Below are 19,005 nucleotides of genomic sequence, written 5' to 3'. Positions count from 1 at the left end.
CTATCCAGAATCCAAATCAAAACCATGTTATCTCATTTTATTTTAAATTCATTACTCAGATCAGGATTGTCAAAAAGGCTCATTTAGTTTATGTACAACTCAGATAGGCTTTGGAAGAATATTGACTGATTTCTCAGTGTGGGTAGATTTTGTTTCATGCAGAACTAGCCTGAAGGTTTGTGTTCGGCGTTGTGGCTTGGCCACTCGAATCCAGGATTCCCAGGCAGCCTGTGAAGGAGTGTTTTTCCCAAATTTCTAAACCAGAAATTTCCTAGAGAACCTGCTGCACAGGGTGATAAAATACAATCTGATTTTACCTTTCTACCTCTCAAACACTGCCCCGCACACTTCTCAATCCTGGTATACCTCTCAGCCATGGCTAGATCAAGACATACTGGGTAACGCTTTGCCCAACAAAGAAGTCCCACTAATTGAGAACAGCAAGTGTTTGTCATGGTGTGGATCTGAAAGAGCCATGGGAAAGAGCAGTTAGAAATGGAGGAGAGCAATTAAGCAGCCAGTCAACCAGTGTCCCCTTGTGCCTGTACCTGGTGTGTGCTTAGGCCAGTGCCCTCCTGCATGTCCTTAGGGGATGCCTTGGGAAGGTCACTTTGGTGGGTGAAGCAGGGGAGAGCTTCGGAAAACATCCTTAAGTGGCTGCTCATAAAATTCCTCCTCTGGAGATGGCTTTGCTTTTACGACCTGTCCTTTCTGTGTCTGTCATGTGTATGTGGAAGGTGTATTTAGAAGCTGAAATTTCCGTACTGTTTAACCCTCTTGTGTCCTTTGCTTTTGTGCATCTCCTGAGCCTAGACTCTGGCATGGAGCAGGTTAAGAAGAAATGAAAGGCAGGTGTGGGTGGGAAGGAGCCATGAGCAGGGGCTCTGGACGAGTGAGCGTGGGTGAGGCAGGTGGGCAGTGGCTCTGTGGAGAGGAGCAGGGAGGTGGCGGGTCGGCTGCCTGCACAGGCGTGTGGTGCTCGGGAGAGGGTCAGCGTATGATGGGGAGCTGGCGGCCCCCGGGTAGAAGGCAAGCGGGTGGGTATGTGGGTAGGTACTGGCAGAGGAGGAAGAAGGGCACGGAGCGGGGGGCAAGGAGGGCTGAAGAGCCCGGGCTGAGGGAGGGCGTCCAGGCGGGTGCGTGGCAGGGGAAGTGGGTCGGGGTAAGGCGAGGAGGGGAGGGCGTGCGGAGCGCAGGGGGTGTTTAGGAGGGGAAGTGGGCAGGAGGGCGGGCAGGGTTAGGCAGGTGGGTGTTCCCAAGGAAGTGGGCGCGGGGCTGGAGGAGGGGGAGCGGGGCTGGGGCGGGCGGCCGGGGGGTGCCCCGGGGGCGGGAGATGCCGCACCGCCGGCGGCCCCGCCCGGGCCGCGGGGCAGCCCAGGGGCCGCGGTTCCCGGCGGGGGGCGGGAGCGGCCGGGAGGCGGCTCCGATAAAGGACCGGGCGCCGGCCGGCGCGGGCACAGCGGAGCGGCTCCGGCGGCGGCGATGGGGATGCTCAGCCTGCCGGGCTTCCTCTCTTGCGGGAAGAAGAAGGTGGGGCGGCCGGGGGGGGTTGGCTGGCCGGGGGCACCCGGACAGGTGGGGTGTGGGGACACCTGGGCAGGTGGGATAGTGGGGGTACCTGGGCGCGTGGGGTAAGGCGGCACTTGGGCAGGTGCGGGTGAACACAGGCAGGTGTGGGTGCATCTGAGCAGGTAGGGTATGGAGGTGCCCAGGCAGACATAGGGGCACTTGGACAAATAGGGTGCAGGTACCTGGGCAGCTATGGGAGCACCCGCAGGTGAGGTCTGGAACACCTGGCCAGGATATGAAATTGTCTGGGCAGGTAAGATCCAGGCAGGTATGGGAATATGGGGACACTGGGGTAGGTGAAGAGGGATGAGCTGGGGTGAGCACCTGAGCAGGTATGGGGGCACCTGGGGATGTGGGAAAGGCACCTGGACAGGTGTTTTTAAAGTGGGCATACAGGTATGTGGTGCGAGCATCTGAACAGGTGTGGGACATCTGGGCATGTGCAGGGCAGAGTAGGGGAGTCCCCTGGAGGTGCTGCCCCGAGGAGTTGACAGCACGGGGAGCTAAGGTAGAAGCAGGGCAAAGCTGGCCATGAAGATCGTTTGGGCTCTCTGGTGGGACCCTCTGTAACAGGTCCATGCTGCCCTACCAGGGATCAGGTGGACTGGCAGCCCACCTGGCTCTGCCCACCCTGTCTAGTTGCCCTGCCCAGTGATGCCAAGGTGCTGCTCTGGACAGAGAAATGAGGATATGACTGCCCTGCTTGCCCATGGGGCCATCCTGAGCGCCTTCCCTCTTCCTTTCCAAGGACTTCAATCTGTCAAATGAAAAAGATGCCCATGCCAGTGACAGCGATGAGAACCTGGAGCGTGGCAACTGGTCAAACAAAGGCGACTACCTGCTGTCCATGGTGGGCTACGCTGTGGGCCTGGGCAACGTCTGGCGGTTTCCCTACCTCACCTACCAGAATGGCGGAGGTACCTGTATTGAATGGCAGTGTCGGGTGGGCACACCCTGCTTTCCCCAAGAGAGGAGGGCCAGCTCCAAGGGCCAGCCTGAGGTTGGGCACGTTTTGTCAAAGCTGGATGTGAGCATCACCCTGGGAAGTGGGATACTGTCCACTGATGGAAATGGGAAGAGGAGTAGGATGCCTCTCTGCTTTTTGGGTACCAGCTGAGGATGGAAATAGTATTTTTTAAATGCAAACTTCCACCTGAGAATTCTAGAACCCTTCTGATTTACTCATGACCAATATGCCAATGTCCTCTACTTACCTAAACAGCTGTTCTCCCTCCCCAGTGCTTACTACCCTGATATGTTTGTAGACAGCAGTTGTTTCCCCTCTCAACCTTTATTTTGTCAAGCAAACAAGCTAAGCTGGAATAATTATCCAAGCTCAATAATTATCCCCATCAGATATGTGGGAAGTGTGAGGCAGAGAGAGCCTCTACCTGCTTACACAATGAACTAGTGGCAAAACCGAATGGAGGCACTGGCTTCCCTGGTTGCTATTCCAGAGCTTTGTCTACTTGCCAGGCAAGCACTAGTAATTAAAGACAGCATAAACACCAAGTAACTGCAGAGGACTTACTTGTACGTACTCATTTGCTCTGCCTGACAGTCATTGGAAGTCGAATTCTGGACTGTAAATGCAGCACAGCCCATACAGCTGCACGTGGAACACAAGGTGGCATTCTTGGTACAGAAGTTTTATTGGAGTGAGTTTGGCCATGTTGCGTTACTGACAGTTTACTTGAAGAAAATTGTGAAAACAAAATAAGTCATGACATTGGCCCTTCTGCTAGATGTTTTTTTCTTATCTGCTGTAGCACAAAGACTTTCATTAAAAGTGTATTTGTGCTGCTGCTTGCATCCTGCTCTCTGCCTCTTGCCCACATTTGACAAAATATTATAGCCACATTTCAAAACACAGGAGTAATACAGTTAATTCTGTGGGAGTATTTACTTCCTTAAATTACAGCAGGTATTTGCAGTTTCTTGCAGAACTGGATCCTTTATTGTTTTAAGTTCACTGAGAGTCAGGACACATTTCTGCAGGGATATTGATCGGGTTGCGTTTAGGAAACCTGTGCCCTCGCTTGCCCTATCTTCTGTGCACACACAAAGAAGTGCCAGTCCCTTCCACAGAACAGGGCTCTCATTGATATCAGGTTAATGTACACTTTAAAATGGACTCGAACAAGAGCCATGCCGAGATGCTGTTTGACACAGGAGTCAGCCAACCATAGAAAATAATTTTTGTGCTTTGATGTCCAGTAGCAACAGAACAGTTGCAAAATGTAGTTAAGTACATGAAGGAATCGTTCTGTTCCTTTTTAAATTAAGATGAAAGATTAAACGAAGATTAAATAGAAAACAGACAAAGCCAGCGGCGCCTACAGCAGTGTTCCTGCTTCTGAGAGCAGTATGTCTTCAGTAAGTTTTGTAAAATCCTTTTAATTCTATAAGAGAAGCCATCCCGTGTAAATCACCAGTTCTCCTGGTAATATGTCTCTTAATTGCAGGGACTAGTCTTAAAGAAAACAGGATTTACAAACAAATCTCTCTGTTCTGCAAGAAGCAAAAAACCCACAGTAGGATATGTGAGGCAGGGGCAAAAGGGGGGTATAAAACGTGATAGAACTGTGGTGAATGCCAAAAGATTCATTGCTTTCTCTATGTGTGTGTGTGTGTGTGTTGTGGTTTTCTCCCTTTCTCCCCTCAGGTGCTTTTCTAATCCCGTACACCTTGATGTTGGCATTAGCTGGCTTGCCCTTATTTTTCATGGAATGTTCTCTTGGGCAGTTTGCCAGTCTAGGGCCAATTTCCGTCTGGAGAATATTACCATTGTTTCAAGGTTGGTTTTGTTTTGTTTCCTTATACTTTTTTTATTTGAGTAATAAATAGATATGAGTGAATGACTTTTTCAGAAAGTTACTAATTCTAAGAAGCTGGTTTCCATGTAGACAATATTCCTAATATTACAAGGTCAGTCTTCCGTTCCCAAATAGATCTTCCTTATTATTCAGTTAATAAACAGATGGGCAGTAATGATTACCTCAAAGAAGTTGTCAATTATGAGAGGTTTTATCAATGATTCTCCTGGTGATACACAGCACGCCACCCTAACTGCAGCTCTGCAGGCAGAAGGAAATCACCCTGTTTGCTCTGTGAGGGAAAACCCCAGTTAAACACCTGGCACATGTGCAACAGATTTAAATCAATTTTTAGAAGTTAGCTTTATCACCGTTTCTTTACACCTTACATCCTCTGTAGCTGGCAAGGCAGTTCCATATTGGATGGGTTAATTCTGTATTTGGCTGCCAGCATTGGCAAAGGCAGGTGGGTCTGACTGCTTTATGCAATGCTGTGCATGTATTCACCCAACTCACTGCCTTGGGAGTCATTTGATGGTGTGAAAAAATAGGTTAGACTCTGGCTTCGTAAGGGGAGGTGCCTCTTGCGATAAGAGGAATAATTGCACTCTGCAGAGGTAGTTTGCCTCTCTTTGTGAGGGTCTGAATTTCATGGGGACATTTACATGTTTGGAAACAACTAACCATGCGCTTTACTCGCTCCTGTGCACACAGGTCCTGTACTGATGGGTGTAAAGGACTATGTAACTGCTCTTGTTTGTCCTCTTTATCTAGCAGAGGAATTAATGTAGGAACAAGGAAGCTTCTTATGCACTGAGAATTGTACTTGCCACCTTCTCCAGCAACAAAAGGATTTACAAGTCTGGCTGGTTGCCTGAACACTTACCCTTTTTGCCAGTCTCCATTCTGCAGCACAATCTTCCACGAGAGCAGTGTACTTAAATTTAGAGCAGAAGTCTGCAGACACAGCAAATCTTTTATGTATCTGTGAAGATATAAACTTGAATACAGTCTCTAACATGATGGGAACAGTTTGGCAGACTTTCCCAAACTAGCAGAACAAAGCTCATTGTAACAAAGGAGAACAATGTTATTGGCACAGATTTACTGTTCTGTGTTGCTTCTCATTGATTGGCAAAACTATTCATTACAGTGGGATCTTTAAAATGGTTTGGTCAGTCGTAGTATTTGTACAGCTTCTTTTATTCTACTAAGCAATCAAAACTTCCCACTGAACTGGAAGAGAGCAAAATATTGAATTTCTCCGTTAGGCCTGGACTTAGCGACTAGTCCAATTTTTCTGTGGGCCTGATTCAAACTCTGTCAAAACCACATTTGAGATGGTCGGTTTGGATCATATCCCTCACTTCATGGCTTTATCCTTTCCCTCTTTGGTTGCTGTTAAAAATTATTTTAGAAACAAATATAAAACAACCTCAACTTCTTCCCAAGTAGACAGTTAAAAGTTAAGTGAAGACCAGTCATGCTTTTTTTTTCAACCCAAGTTTGGAGTAATTAAGACATTGTCTTTTTTTCCTAGGAGTGGGCATCACAATGGTCATCATCTCAACATTTGTGGCGATCTACTACAATGTTATCATTGCCTACGCACTCTACTACTTATTTGCCTCATTTCAAAAAGTGCTACCATGGTCAGATTGCTTTTCCTGGGCAGATGAGTTCTGCAGCAAAACGCGATTAGGTACTGCACTTAACAGATAGAGCTTAATATTACTGTTTTGGATACTTGTACTTTGTACTGTTTTCCGGGGGAAATCACAGGGCAAAACAGCTACCCATGGCTCAAAAAGTCCTTCCTGGAGTTTTGCCTCTGAACACATAGGAGTGATGCTTGTTTGCTTCTCTGCTGCCAGTTCTGGGTGTTTGGGAAATCTCCAGAGAGCTGGGCTGAAACCTCCTTGTTGCACCCATCTTTTTTTTCTCCTTTAAAATCTAAGGTTTGCTTCTAGTATGTACAGTCCCCAGAAATACTGCATTCCCAGTTCATCAGGCTTCATGGCAAAGCAAACACCCTCCTTAGAAGAGTATTGCTATAGCTTTTATTGGGGGTTCTTTCATTACCCCTTGCCTCCCCTGTGGCTATGGTAATCCTGAGCACCAGCGAGGCACTGGTTTCACACTTTACTAACTCTTTAGAACATATCTCCATGCTATTGTTCTTGATATTTGGTGCACATCTATGGCCAAACACTTGTTATCTCACTGGTTCCATATCAGACCAGTTCAAGGCAAAAGGTGAAGTTAGTGAGATAATTAGTAGTTAGTAGCTGGAACTGTGTTGCCAAGTGTCAATGTAATTGTAACTCTCTTAACCATATACCTGAGAATCTCTTCTAAGGTTCATAGGTGTCATAAAATGAAGTTGAGATACTTAACAAAAAGCTGATGCTTGCTTATGGGCTAAACAAGAACATTTTAGCTCAAAATTTGTAAGTGCTGGAGGCATACCAAACTGAACTGAAGAAGCTGTCCTGAAATAGGCTTCAGCAAGACTTTTCCAGTAAATGCTGGTATCATGTACTTTACTGTATGTTCTGGCAAAAAAATCCCAAGCCAAAAAACACCCCAAACAGCATCCACCTCCCCTACCCCCTCCTGAGGAAAATGTTTAAAGAGCTCTAGTAAGCCCTCTGCCATAATAAGATGAAGTTGCTGGAGGATGATCTGTGTGTAACCTTGGTTTGGGACAAAGGTTTTCATAGAGTAACCAGGACTACAATCTTAACTACCCTCAGTTCTAATTTTTGCAAGTATTCTTTACAATAAGGGAAGGTGGGGCTGAGTACACCAGATTCTTGGTGTTTTGATATACAGTCAAAGTAACAAAGTCGCAGCTGCAAGTGATAGTTCAGGTTTGTTTCTAAATACTGCTAGTAGGAAAACTGAAGCTGTTACTGTTTAGAAAACATATTTGCTGTAGTAGTCTGATTTTTATAATAGTTATCACTGTGTTAACAATCCCTTTTGCTTACTTGCTTGCTTCCAGTAAGTGACTGCAACGCAACATTAGGTGGAGAAATCATTCATGCAAACTACTCGTTCATCACAAGCAACAATCTCACATGTATGAATGGCACCATGAACTACAAACCAGTGCAATTTCCCAGTGAACAATACTGGAAGTAAGTAAATATTTTAAAGAAATTTCTAAAAATGTATTTATGACGCATTATGGTTTTGAATGTATCTTCTACTTTTGTCTTACCTTGCTATCGAGAAACAATCTAGTCAAGGGTGGTGGGCATGCAAATCTCTGCAGAGGGGACTTAAATTTTAATTGATGAGTCTGGGCCCTTGAAAAAAAATAGATAGAAGCAAACAAGTCAACCTGTAGCAAACTCAAAGATACTTCAGCTTAAAGAAGTCCTCTTCTCTGGAGTCCTGGTAGGGACTACTTAGCACCTTCATGTATAGCATATGCTTTTTTTTCAGTGGCTACTGTGCAAGATGTATTCACCTTATTCTGAATCTGGGCCTGTTGTGAAATTGCTGTTTCTTTAGCCACATGGTTTCAATTTGCCTCATGTTCCTTGGATTCCTGGGAACTGATTCTTCTTATGGCCTCTTCTCTTGCCATCAGAGTTTCATGGTTAACATGAAAGAGCTGAGTTAGTCCTGATGGGAGATGTATGGAGAGCTGAGGGCTGGTAGACTTTAAAAAGAGGGGAAAAATGCAGTTGTATAGTCAGTTTTTCAATGCCAATCATGCAATTCTAACTGCATGTTCATGGAAGCTGCTGCAGGGTCTTGTAATATCTGTAGAAACCAGCTCACTTTCCTTCGAGAAGTGGCTGAAGAGGAGTATGTGCTGCTGTTGCCTTCTTCTCATTGCAGCGTTTTGTGCTTTCAGTAAAGTGGCTCTTCAGCGCTCGAGTGGATTGGATGAGACCGGTAACATCGTGTGGTACCTGGCTCTCTGCCTCCTCCTGTCCTGGATGATTGTTGGAGCTGCCTTGTTTAAAGGAATAAAATCTTCTGGAAAGGTAAGTTAGGAAGAGCAACTAGCAGATTTTTGGCCTGAACCTGCCCTTCCAATGTCAGTTGGAACCAGGGTAGGTTAGCGCAAGGCAGGATGCAATCCTAACGCACTACCCTCTGCTCGACTCAGCATTAGACTTTCTTCCTGCTCCTTGGCTTCATGACTGTTACATAAAATATGAGTAAGGCGTTGATTACACAGCAATTACTTAACACATGGTCTCTTAGCTCCTGCAGGGCTGCCATGTATTTGGGGATCTTGCTGTCATGCAGGTGATTCCAGCTGAGTTTTGGCAGTCACCCGCCCTGTTATGATGGAGGCATGTATGTGACCGCACACATGCGCACACACCCTGGGAGGACGTGGTAATAATTTGCACCTCCAGACTAGCTGAGATGTTTGCACAATACAGGTCAAGTCCTGCGAACAGATGTGCGTGTGCAGGTTCCTGCCAGATTGTGAAATATTGTTGGTACTCAAGATTCCAAGTTGCTTTTAGGGACCAGGTCCGTAGGTGCTTGTTTTCAGACTCTGGCTCTGCTGAGCTCCCATTTCCGTGTGCTGGAGCACGGCTGCCTGGAGTTTTCCTACGGCTAGGTCGGCTCCTCTCCAGACTTCAGGCAGGCTGAATTTCAGTGAGGCACTGTGTGAGGCCCTTTTTGTGGTTTAGTTCCTTCCTCTCCGTACTCCTTTCTTGCCTCCATGTTGCATCTCCGTCATTTATTTCTTCAGTCTCTGTTGCCTTCATTCTTTCTCTTACCCTTTCTGCACTGATTTCCCCCACCCCGTTCAATTCCTTCTGTCATTGTGCCTTTCCATTGTTCCTCACTGTCTGTTTTCCTTTCCTCAGTCTGATGTCTCCTCCTATTCTGCTTTCTCTGTGGAGCTTCCTGCCCTCTGTCTCAGCACTTCAGGGTGGAGTATCTGCTTTCCCAGCCACAGTTGTTCTGCCACATGGCTCCTCTTAAACTCACATTCTTTGGGTTCCTGGCAATTGGCTCTTCCTGTTGTCACTTCTCTTCTGGCATGAAGGTAAGCCTCTTTGAGGAGTAAGGTAAGACTCAGAGGAATCTAGCTGGGCAGGAACAAGGCAAAGATGAAGAGAGGAGAGAATTGACTATTCCGGGCTTATATGAAAGCGGTCTTCAGACGTACCATATGATGGTGCAATGCTGTGGCTTGGTATAACCAGCAGCACCAGGTCACTTATCCGTCTGTGTAACACTGAAACTAAGACTCAAGAAACAAGAGTATTGTTGAACGTAGCCTGCGTGATAATAGCACTGCTTAGCCCTGCTTCTGGCCTGGATCCCGTCATGCTAGAAATTGTGTAGACAAAAATAATCTGTGTCCAAGAGAGCATAAAAGTCCTTGTTCCCAGTAAAGAAAGCTTCCAGCATGGGGTTTTTTTGTGGGGTTTTTGTTTGTGTGGATGGTTCTTTGGTGTTTCTTGTTTTGTGTATCGTGTCATCCCCTGCCCCCCCTTCCTTTCCCGGTCTCAGCGGGAGATAATTCCATCCTGGTCACCTAATTTTGACTGGCTTTCAGTTTGCATTTGCTAGAAGTATTGCCTAGCAAGAGACCTCTGGGGTGGTTAAGTCCAGGCCTTGCTACAGCAGTAAATCATGTCAGAAAACACATTTCTGAAATTGGTCAAGTACTATCTGAAAAGTGGATATGCGGCTTGGCCCTTCTGTTTCTGCTGGAATGCAGTTCCAGAACCGGCTAAGCCAGATGGTTTAGTGCTTGGCTTGTGTTCACCTCCAGTCTCGCTTCCCTGGTCACCTGCTTTTTCTGTAGCAGCACATCTTAGCCTAAAACCTACATAGAGGTCTGTGCATGCCCTTCTGATATGTGCCCCTGCCCTTCTTTCTGCAGGTTGTCTACTTTACTGCACTCTTCCCGTACGTCATCCTGCTCATCTTGCTGGTGCGAGGTGCCACCCTGGAAGGTGCTCTGAATGGCATTGAATACTACATTGGGAGACAGTCCAACATCACCAAGCTGATGGAGGCAGAGGTGAGAGGTAGTGCCAGCCCTGAAAGAGTGATATGCTTCTGCAGTTGTAGGGGCTTGTCACTCACGGAGCACCTTCTGTTTTTTGGGGTTTTTTTTTGTTTTTTTTACACAGTCAGGTGCTTCTTCATGTCCTACCCTGCATTTTGTATCTGCAGCTGGGTTCCGGTTTTTTCAGCATTCCCCAGCTTTATCAGAAGTCCAAACCCCTGTTCTAGCTACTGTCAATATAAAAAATAGCCACCCTCTGCCCGCTTCCTGCCACACCAGACAGTGATGACAACTGTGGTGTTGCCTCTGAGCAGCTCTTGGGGGTCATGCTGGAGTTTCATCCTAGCAAGGCCTCTGGAGAAAGTTCTTGCTGTGGATCAAGCGTTGCTCTTGCACGTGTCCCGCCTGCTTTGGTTGCTGATAATTTCAAAGGACTTTATCAGAAGGTTGGAGGGACCCCTGAGTTTGAAATTCAGGCTGTGCCTTGCCCAGGAAATTAGCCTGGGACATCAGGTGGACCAGGAAGGGCACTTTGTGCAAAGGATGCCAAGATTTTTTTGTTCTGGCTTACGCCAACATTGGTTCAGTTTTACCAAAAGCAGACACTGAGTGTGATGTTTATTTGTGGTATTTCATGTAAGCAATTGGCTCTGAGGGGCTGCAGCAAAGGCAGAAGTGGTTTGTCTGGGTCATGGTGTGAGGAACGCAAGTGGGAGAGCATGTGGAAGTTTTCACTCCTGCAACCCAGTCCTAGTTTTCCTTTTTTTCCTTATTCATTGGCACTGTGACAAGATTAATATCTTAAGAACCCACATATGTGAATGAATTGAATCTCTCCTTCAGGGCTAGCCCAATAAGACTTAAATATTTGGCAACATACTTAGGATGTCACCTTCCTGAGATCATAAAATATATTGTTTGTGCTTGAGACTGCAAGGTTACCAGCATGCTATATCCCACCTACTCTAAAACTCATATGAAATAGAATTAGATATTCTGGCTAAATGCAAAAAGCCCCTGGAGCTTCCATAGCCAGCAGACTTAAATGTTTATGATATGTACTTAAATGTTTATGATGTAAATAATACAGTCATTCCCATGTTCTTATTTCTGGTAGGTTTGGAAGGATGCAGCCACCCAGATATTCTACTCCCTGTCTGTGGCATGGGGTGGGCTTGTTGCTTTGTCTTCGTACAATAAGTTCCACAACAACTGCTACTCAGATGCTATTTTAGTTTGTGTAACTAACTGTGCCACCAGTGTATTTGCTGGGTTTGCAATATTCTCCGTCTTGGGACATATGGCATTCGTGTCCGAGAGACCTGTGTCTGAGGTCGTGGACTCAGGTAGGCTGATACACTGTTGGTATCGGGGATTGCTTTGACCAAGGCATGACAATAACCTCCTTCCTTCCACTACTTTCCAGGATTTGATCTGGCATTTGTAGCCTACCCAGAGGCTCTCTCCAAGTTACCAGTTTCTCCTCTGTGGTCCTTCTTGTTTTTCTTCATGCTCCTGCTCTTGGGCCTTGACTCTCAGTTTGCCACCATTGGTGAGTGTGGTTTTAAGTAACCCATGGCTTTTCAAATGAACATTACCTTTCTGAGGTGTGCAGCAAAACCCACACTTCTTCATTTGCAGAAACACTTACAACCACCATACAAGATATATATCCTGAAGTGATGAAAACATTAAGAATCCCTGTAACCCTGGGTGTATGCATATTGCTCTTCCTTCTGGGTCTCACCTGTGTTACTCAGGTAAGGCATTAAATTATTTTTTGGAAGTGGGTTTAGTTATGCTGCAAGTGATAAACTCAAGTCAAAATATCCTTTCCAACTGTTCCTGTTTGCATGGATTGATCTGAGAGACTCTTGAACTTTGCCAGTGTGCCAGGACATGCAAGTAAGAAATTCCCAGGGGGAAGCTTGATGAACCTAAGGTTTTCTGTGATTATGGAACTGAGATGTGCTTTTAAATAGAAGGCCTGTACAGAGCCCATGAACCACCAGCCTGATTTGCTGCTCCTCAGTTCAGGAGGCTATTTGTGTAATCTCAAGCATAAGCACACAGTGCGTGTGCGTGCAGTGCTGTGGGTACTGCTAATAGATGCCAGTGGGAACTTTTTGTTCAGAACTAATTACCAAACAGGACAGGATTTGAGAAATAGCCTATTCATGTCATAAAAACCTCACAATGCATCTGTAGATTGTAAGGTTACTTCTGTATATTGTGCATGTGTGTAAGTATATACACATACATAAAAGGAATTTTAAGTACACTCTGTAAAATTTCTTGAGGCAATTGCTTTCGAGGATATAACAGTTCATTGCAATTACTCCATCTAGCAATGCAGATTTATATATGCGGTTAGACTGAGAATGTGAAGAAGATAATTGTGGTGAATAGACAGTTGTATGGTCAAGCAAAGCACATAAGTTATGAAACATGATGGCAGGGAAACTTGCAAAGGACTTAGTACACAAGTATGTGAAATGGCCTAAAGCTTGTTTCCAGCTCTGTGATTCTGCTATTGCATGCTGGTGTTTAAAGCTGTGTTTAACCCACGTGGAAAATTTGTGCGTGTAGGAGTATGTAAGCCTACCAGAACTGATAACTGGTATAGCTGTTGCTGTAGCTCAGTATTAAAACTTCAGCACCAGCTTTAATACAGTAAGTTCCAAATTTAAATCTTGCTCTCAGTTGTTCATATATACACTGCATATACATATATCTTGTTATTAGTGTACAGATCTACAGTATTCTGTCAGAAGTACTTTTCAACCTGACAGAGATATTTAAATGAAATAATGCTCACAAATGTCTAATTAACCTAGAGAACTGGGAATTAAAAAAAATCAGACTGGTGATTAGTTAAACTGGCTTGAACAATGGCACTTATTTTATTTGCAATAAAGAGGTTACTGGGACTGGGCACGTTTTTACCTCTTTATTGTTTGTTCTACAGGCAGGAATTTACTGGGTTAACCTAATAGATCACTTCTGTGCAGGATGGGGAATCCTTATCGCAGCTGTCTTGGAGATAATAGGCATCATCTACATTTATGGTAAATTGTTTGTACAGAAAATCCATTAGTTGACTATGAAATCCCAGGCACAGCGTATATCAGACATTAATGTGGCATTTCATAGAATCATAGAATCATTAAGGTTGGAAAAGACCTCTAGGATCACCAAGTCCAACTGTTTACCCAACACTACCATGCTTCCTAAACCATGCCCTGAAGTGCCACCTCTACACGTCTTTTAAATACCCCCAGGGATGGGGACTCCACCACCTCTCTGTGCAGCCTGTTCCAATGCCTGACCACTCTTTCCCTAAAGAATTTTTTCCTAATATCCAATCTAAACCTCCCCGATGCAGCTTGAGGCCATTTCCTCTCATCCTATTGCTTGTTACTTGGGAGAAGACACCAACACCCACCTCACTACAGCCTCCTTTCAGGTAGTTGTAGAGAGCAATAAGCAATAAGGTCTCCCCTCAGCCTCCTCTACTCCAGGCTAAACACTCCCAGTTCCTTCAGCCACTCCTCATCACACCTGCTCTCCAGACCCTTCCCCAGCTTCGTTGCCCTTCTCTGGACACGCTCCAGCACCTCAATGTCCTTCTTGTCCTGAGGGGCCCAAAACTGAACACAATATTCAAGGTGCAGCCTCACAGTGCCGAGCACAGGGGCAGGATCGCTGCCCTGCTCCTGCTGGCCACACCAGTGCTGACACAAGCCCAGGGGCTCGTGGCCTCCTTGGCCACCTGGGCGCTGCTGGCTCATGCCCAGCCGGCTGTCAGCCAGCACCCCCAGGGCCTTCTCTGCCAGGCAGCTCTCCAGCCACTCTGCCCGAGGCCTGGAGCGTTGTGTTGGGTTGTTGTGACCCAAGTGCAGGACTTGGCACTTGGCCTTGTTAAACCCTATATGATTGGCCTCGGCCCATCGATCCAGCCTGTCCAGGTCCCTCTGCAGAGCCTTCCTGCCCTCAAGCAGATCAACACTCCTGCCCAACTTGGTGTCGTCTGCAAGCTTACTGAGGGTGCACTCGATCCCCTCATCCAGATCGTTGATAAAGTTATTAAACAAGACTGGCCCCAACAATGAGCCTTGGGCAACCCCGCTCGTGACCGGCCGCCAACTGGATCCAGCTCCCTTCACCACAACTCTCTGGGCTCGGCCATCCAGCCAGTTTTTTACCCAGCAAAGAGTGCACCTGTCTGAGCCATGAGGATGCTGTGGGAGACAGTGTCAAAGGCTTTACTGAAGTCCAGGCAGACAACGTCCATAGCCTTTCCTTCACCCACTAGGCGGGTCACCCTGTCATAGAAGGAGATCAGGTTGCTCAGGCAGAACCTGCCTTTTGTGAAGCCGTGCTGGCTGGGCCTGATCCCCTGGTTGTCCTGCACGTGCCTGGTGAGCTCAGTCTAGATGAACCACCCCATAATCTTCCCCGGGACCGAGGTCAGGCTGACTGGCCTGTAGTTCCCCAGATCTTCCTTCCGGCCCTTCTTGTAGATGGGCAACCCATCGGCAAGCCTGCAGTTATCTGGGACCTCCCCTGTTAACCAGGACTGCTGGTAAATGATGGAGAGTGGTTTGGCGAGCTCCTCCACCAGCTCCCTCATTACTCTCGGGTGGATCCCATCTAGCCCCATAGACTTATTTTAGTCTAGGCTTATAACTTAACTGTCTGAAAAACTTTAATGGTTACCACAGGACTAGAGAAACCGACCTTTACCATTGCCTTTCTTTCATCCCTTTTGAGTAACCACATGTGCATGGGAGGCACTTGCGTTACAATGCACCCTATGATTGTATTTCAACAGGAGGAAACAGGTTCATTGAAGACATTGAAATGATGATTGGAAAGAAGAGCTGCTTTTTCTGGTTGTGGTGGAGAACCTGCTGGTTTTTCGTTACTCCTGTGCTGTTAATGGTGAGTGTAGGTGACTGAATTACGTTAGTGTGACAGAACTTACTAGTTGGGTATTGAAGAGGTTTTCACGTGAAGAATCAGGGCTGAATACCCAGGCCCTATGTATAATGACAAGGTATGGCTGTGCCAGTGAAGCAAACTACATGCTATCTGTGCTTTCCAATACATACCGCTCCTCCCAGGGTCCACTCCGGGAGAGGTTGGGCCATCAGATCAGTTGCTAGTGAGCTGGGTCTACACTCCAAGTAGTAACGCCGAGCAATCAGACTGTCCATCTTAGCAGCTGGATTATCTTCATTTCAGACTGAGAAAATGTTTTGAAAATGTAGATTACTTTTTTTTTCCCCCTTTGAGGGAAATCCCATTTTCAGGACAGATCCCTGGCTTGGGTTTGCTCTTTGGATGTCCAGCTGTTCCCCTGTCTGAGACTTTTTTAATGTCCTGTTATGTCAGTCTCAGTTGTTTGTTACTCCAGTGTTTCTATTTGTGAGTGTAGATGGTTGGATTATGCTACTGTGAGAGAATTCATGAAGATCCCAAATCCAGGAGCAGTGGCAAGTTACTCTGGCCAGCACATTACCTTTAATATTTCTGGACTACGTCTAGAAAACATTGTTTAAAAATATCTTATTTCTGTGGTAATATTTGCCAACAGTTGATATTAAATTCTTTCCCATATTCCTGTAAAAAAAGGAACACGGGAACATATAAAACATTCAGGGAAGGGTACTGGGCTCGTCCAGTAACATATATGTTCTCCAACATAAGATTTCAACAGAACTCAGACATCAAATTCTGTTTAAACATAGATGTGCTTCAAGTGTTAGGTTGCATATAAGTGTTGTCTTTCAGTCCTGTCCTTCAGTCTTACTGCTTGGCTGTGACTGAACACCAAATCCTTCATAACTGTTCTCACACTCAGAAGGCAAGAGGGAACTGTGCAGAATTTGTAGATAGCCCTTGTTTGGGTTTTTTTTGTTTGGTTTGGGTTTTTTTTAACCAACTTGGAAATATGGTGCAAGTTTAAGTTAGAGGGAGATCTGTTTTTCTCTTTTAATATTTTTTCATTTTTTAATAGGCAATTTTGATTTGGTCTTTGGTCACATTTTCACCTCCCACATATGGCTCAGTGTTATATCCAGCCTGGGGAACTGCTGTTGGCTGGTGCATGATTATCTCCTGCGTCATCTGGATTCCCATCGTTGCTATTCTAAAAATAGTTAAAGCTGAAGGAAACCTTTGTCAGGTAAGGGCACAAAAAGGCTGTCATAGCCTCAAATCTTGCTTTCCTTGTCATTATCAGGAATGCCTTGGCTTTCTTCTCAAAAACAGGTTCAGTACTTTGAGATGTTCATTAATTGGATTTTTAGACCAACACATACCTCTGGTAGTTGTATCAGAGGCAAATTTATTCTACTATGTTCTGATAAGAAGATAGAGCCTAATTCTCTGGGATTGCATCCGCACATTCAAGAGTGATTTGCAAGGTTTTGTTGTTATTCCAGCTGCTTTAAATTATCTGAAAAATTTATATCACTTTCTATCCTCATATCATTTTTGGAGTTTTGCCTCCCATTCCTCACAGAAACAAGCAAGTGCAAGGTCTGAAGTATGCTCTTCTTGCCAAGCTTTGCCAGAGAGTCCCGTTGGTCACAGCACTGGCTGCTGGTTTGACTTCAGTGTCCAGAATCCACCGAAACCAAAGACATTTGGAATGATTTTTAAAAACTTCATAATTTCTTTGCCGTTTGTTGAGTTGCAAGGCATATCTAGAGTTACAGCATTACCAAACTTTAAAAATACCCCAGACTAAGGTAAGACATCAAATCCCTCCTGTTTTTTTGCTTTCCAGCGCATTGCAAGCTGCTGCAGGCCTGCTGCAAACTGGGGTCCCTACCTGGAATGCCACCGAGGAGAAAGATACAGCCATGTTGTAGATTCCAGAAAGGAAAAGGAACACGAGATTCCTACTGTGTCTGGCTTTGTGTACACTCAACAATGAGATGGCTGTCTGGAAGACAAATTTTTAACATATGTGTGGTTTTTTTTTCTTTAACTATTAGAAAGTGACAATGCAGAACAACAACAACAAAAAGCAAATCAACCCTCTGCCGTTCAAAGCCCAGCCCCCAAATGAAAGTGAACCATATTATTTATTTTTAGCGCTGTATGTTTGGGGAGGGAACAGGTAAATTAGACACTGAGATCTCCCCAGATATTTAGGTTGAGAGGGAAGGAAAATGTATTGCAGGCACCCGAGGCTGACGGACTGGGCATGCTTAATCCCATCCAACCAATATCCAGCTGGACTGCAGATACGGGTGTGGAAGAGAACAAAGACACATTCTGGTGCTCCCCAGCTACAGGAAATTTCAGCCAAAAGGTGCTGTTCTTGCATGCCCTGATGTGCTGCGGGCAGTTCCTACCTTCTGCTGTGCTTTGCCATCCACAGTGGTGTGCAGCCGGCAGAGAGGTGAAGGGGTGTGCTGTGCCTGGCACTGTAGCTCAGGGAACAGGAATAATTTTTTTTGTCTAAGCTTTGCTTAGCACTGTGAGGCTGCTCAGGATTTGATGTTGACTACAGTGTGTATGTATTTTGTCTGTGCACCTAAATGTGGAGTGGCAAAGAATTGCTGTCGCAGGAAATAAGGCCTAACATGGTGAAAAGCAGGCTTCTTTCTATTTCTCATTATTCCCCTTGGGATCTCCAGAGCCATCTTTTGTGCCATGACCCATGTTCAGCATTCATCTGTCTGTAATTCAAAAATCCTGTCTTTCCTTATTCTGTCATTAAGCTCTGCAGAATGAGATAATAACCATTGAATTCTGGTGTGTCTGCTCTCCTACACTCACTAAGGCTTTACCTGTAAACTTGTTCTGTGCATATTTCACCCAGGCTTGGGTTTTCCCTTCCAAAGGAGACCCAAAGTCCTTTTTAAAGATTCAAACAGTGTTATCGGTGTTGTGCTAGAGCCAAAAGAAACAGAACTTTACCCCAAGAGAAGGCTACAACTGCCTTGTAGTGCTGTTACTCCAAAATTTACTGAAATCATGGGATTATTGAAAAATTAGGAAGTCTATAATGCATTTGGGAACACAGACTTATGCTTCTACCTAGGAACTAGTGGGTTAGGTTAAGAGAACTTGACTTCACTCATAATACAAGTGGATTCCTGATAAAGGAAAAAAGACCTATGGATTGAACGAATACATTTTGTGTGCTAAGGAGTGTCTCTCTTACTGTGATAATGGTTCCTTGGGAACAACTCAGCAGGGTTTCTAGCTGTCACTTCCTCTCAGGGCTTTGTCACTGTTTCTGGACATGAAGGAATGTGGATAGTGGCTTGTTGCCCAAGCTGCATACCTTGGTGTATGTTATATACTGTTGTTTTTGTGACAAATCAACACTTCATGGCAAATAAAATGTGATTTTTTTTCTGTTTTTAATGGGTTTGGAGCTGGAAAGTTGAGATTTCAGCCTGTTGTATGGAGTTGGGGGGAGGCAGCTGGTGGGAAGTACCAACTCTTCTGTGATCCCAAGCCTTTGGAAGATTGAACTAGAAAGATTCAACTTCCAGGAAGCCTTTTCTTATAGAGGTTGATCTAGTGCAATACCTTGTTTTGGGTTGGGCTCAGAAAATACAGAAAGTAATTGAGTAAGGATTTGTA

General features: G+C 45.5%; 1 protein-coding gene across 1 annotated transcript; it reads left to right on the top strand.

Annotated features, from left to right (window-relative positions):
• Positions 1-1,355: 1,355 nt before the first annotated feature.
• SLC6A14 (solute carrier family 6 member 14) lies at positions 1,356-18,775 on the top strand. The gene is made up of 14 exons (XM_064463001.1): positions 1,356-1,530; positions 2,318-2,486; positions 4,235-4,366; positions 5,926-6,087; positions 7,393-7,528; positions 8,257-8,389; positions 10,264-10,404; positions 11,510-11,738; positions 11,819-11,944; positions 12,034-12,152; positions 13,361-13,460; positions 15,227-15,336; positions 16,415-16,582; positions 17,189-18,775. The coding sequence occupies exons 1-14, from the start codon at positions 1,483-1,485 to the stop codon at positions 17,336-17,338; spliced, it is 1,923 nt and encodes a 640-aa protein (XP_064319071.1). The 5' UTR covers positions 1,356-1,482; the 3' UTR covers positions 17,339-18,775.
• The last annotated feature ends 230 nt before the right edge of the window (positions 18,776-19,005 follow it).

This window comes from Phalacrocorax carbo, chromosome 11 (assembly GCF_963921805.1).
Source record: "Phalacrocorax carbo chromosome 11, bPhaCar2.1, whole genome shotgun sequence".
Taxonomy (NCBI): domain Eukaryota; kingdom Metazoa; phylum Chordata; class Aves; order Suliformes; family Phalacrocoracidae; genus Phalacrocorax; species Phalacrocorax carbo.
The sequence above is the reverse complement of the archived record's forward strand: the minus strand, read 5'-3'. Positions and strand labels throughout refer to the sequence as shown.

Coding starts and splice junctions, on each gene's coding strand:
- SLC6A14 (XM_064463001.1), top strand. CDS start 1,483: ATGGGGATGCTCAGCCTGCCGGGCTTCCTCTCTTGCGGGAAGAAGAAG. Junction 8,390..10,263: donor GAATAAAATCTTCTGGAAAG/GTAAGTTAGGAA, acceptor TTCTTTCTGCAG/GTTGTCTACTTTACTGCACT. Junction 16,583..17,188: donor CTGAAGGAAACCTTTGTCAG/GTAAGGGCACAA, acceptor TTTGCTTTCCAG/CGCATTGCAAGCTGCTGCAG.